General features: G+C 41.2%; 1 protein-coding gene across 1 annotated transcript; it reads left to right on the top strand.

Annotated features, from left to right (window-relative positions):
* Positions 1-269: 269 nt before the first annotated feature.
* On the top strand, positions 270-1,826 carry LOC109191759 (exopolygalacturonase-like). The gene is made up of 3 exons (XM_019342410.1): positions 270-436; positions 527-850; positions 926-1,826. The coding sequence occupies exons 1-3, from the start codon at positions 305-307 to the stop codon at positions 1,685-1,687; spliced, it is 1,218 nt and encodes a 405-aa protein (XP_019197955.1). The 5' UTR covers positions 270-304; the 3' UTR covers positions 1,688-1,826.
* Positions 1,827-2,089: the final 263 nt, after the last annotated feature.

Genomic DNA, 2,089 nt, shown 5'->3' with positions numbered 1-2,089 from the left:
CTGTCATAATATTTACATCAATGGTCAGTTCCACACAATTAGGCTTTGAGAATTAAAAATTAGTAATGAGACAAATTAATTAAGAATCCGGTTGAACCAAACACTTGTAACACACCCAACAAAATTTTCCTAGAATTATGTTCCATATTCGTGGTAGCAAACTTCTCTTCTCACCTTATAAATACACACTCCCGATCATTTCAATTACCCATCAACAATCCGTCTGTATCTCAACAAGAATAAAGGAAAATAAAATAACATAAAATAAACACACACACACAAAAAAAAAAAAAAAAAAAAAGAGATGGGTTCCAATGCGATTCAAGCTGCATTGATTTTTTTCTATGTGGCATATCTTGTAGCAACAGTACAGGGCGTTGAAGTTAACGTTAAAACATCTGGTGCAAAAGGTGATGGGGATTGCGATGATACTGCGGTACAAACATACATGCAATAGTATTGTCTCTTTCTCTCTCTCTATATATAAATATATAGTTTGATTGTGTTTTGTGGTTTATTTGAGTAGGCTTTTAAGAAAGCTTGGGATGAGGTATGCAAAGCGACAGAGCCGAGCACGCTCAAGGTTCCGGAAGGCAAGTATATGTTGGGTCAGATTGGGTTTCTAGGTCCTTGTAAGAGTGCCGTAACATTTGATGCGGCGGAAGGTGCCAAATTTATCGCGCCAACCGATCTCAGTCAGTTCAAAACAAAAGATGGATGGATTTTGTTCAGCATGATTAAAGACTTTACGCTCTCCGGCGGTACTTATAACGGCCAAGGTTCCGCCGCCTGGAAGATAAACAAGTGTAAGGAGAATATGAATGCTCCCCTTTGTAAAAACCTCCCCATTGTAAGTACTCGATCTCATCTTGGATATGATTTTATTATTATTTTCTTTGCTTTTTTACTTATTATTTTTAAATAGAACATGAACTTGGGTACGTTGACGAACTCGGTGGTGAAAGGAATAAAGTCTGTGGACAGCAAGTTTTTCCACATGAATGTGATACAATGCAAGAACCTGACGTTGAATAAAATCAAAATCCGTGCGCCGGCGGACAGCGCAAACACCGACGGAATCCACATCGGGCGTTCCGAAGGGGTTACGGTGGACGATGCCGAAATTAAGACCGGCGATGACTGTATCTCCTTCGGGGATGGCGCCAAGAAGGTGACCATCGAAAATGTGAAGTGCGGCCCTGGCCACGGAATCGCTATCGGAAGTTTAGGAAGATACCCTAACGAACAACCGGTGGAGGACGTGTGCATCAAAAACTGCAAACTCACCAATACTATGTTCGGAGTTAGGATCAAGACGTGGCCGGCATCTCCAGAGGGCGTTGCCACTGGCATGCACTTCGAAGATTTGAAGATGGTCAATGTGAGCACCCCAATTTTGATCGATCAGCAATACTGCCCCTGGAATCAATGCAAGGCTGGCGTCCCGTCGAAAGTAAAGATCAGTGACGTTAGCTTCAAGGACATAAAGGGGACGTCGGCGACGAAGGTGGCAGTGAAGTTACTATGCAGCCCTGGAGTACCGTGTGAAAAAGTAGAGATGTCCGGGGTGAACTTGGAATACCATGGAACCAATGGCAGCGCCATATCGGAATGTTGCAACGTGAAGCCAACACTCTCTGGCAAAAACGTCCCTCCAATTTGTGATGACGTTAAAGCTTCTGCGTAAGCACGTCTCCAAGAAGAAGTATTAGACTTTATTTAATTTGTAAATAAACAACTTAGATCTGTCAGTGTGGACTTATGTATAGATATGGATGCACCAGATCAGGTAACCCACAACTGATAAGGTGAAATTTGTTATGCTACTATTTGTCAATAGTACCATACATTTTTTTTCAATTTCAATTCTTTCCTACTTTATATTTCAATCATTATTAAGTGGCAAGCAATATCTAGATTATTAGCTGGAAGTGTTCACCACGTCCAACGTTGGTTATGTTTAGAATCAATGAATCCTAATCTTGATGTGCACACTGCCATCAACAGGTTTGGTTCCCTCTTTTGCTTTCATGATGATGATGATCATATGACTCCAAAAGTTTATCAACTTCCTGCAACCTCTCATTTC

The sequence above is a fragment of the Ipomoea nil genome, unplaced genomic scaffold (genome assembly GCF_001879475.1).
Source record: "Ipomoea nil cultivar Tokyo-kokei standard unplaced genomic scaffold, Asagao_1.1 scaffold1720, whole genome shotgun sequence".
Lineage (NCBI taxonomy): Eukaryota > Viridiplantae > Streptophyta > Magnoliopsida > Solanales > Convolvulaceae > Ipomoea > Ipomoea nil.
Note: the sequence above shows the minus strand (reverse complement) of the source record. Positions and strands in the feature narration are given on the sequence as shown.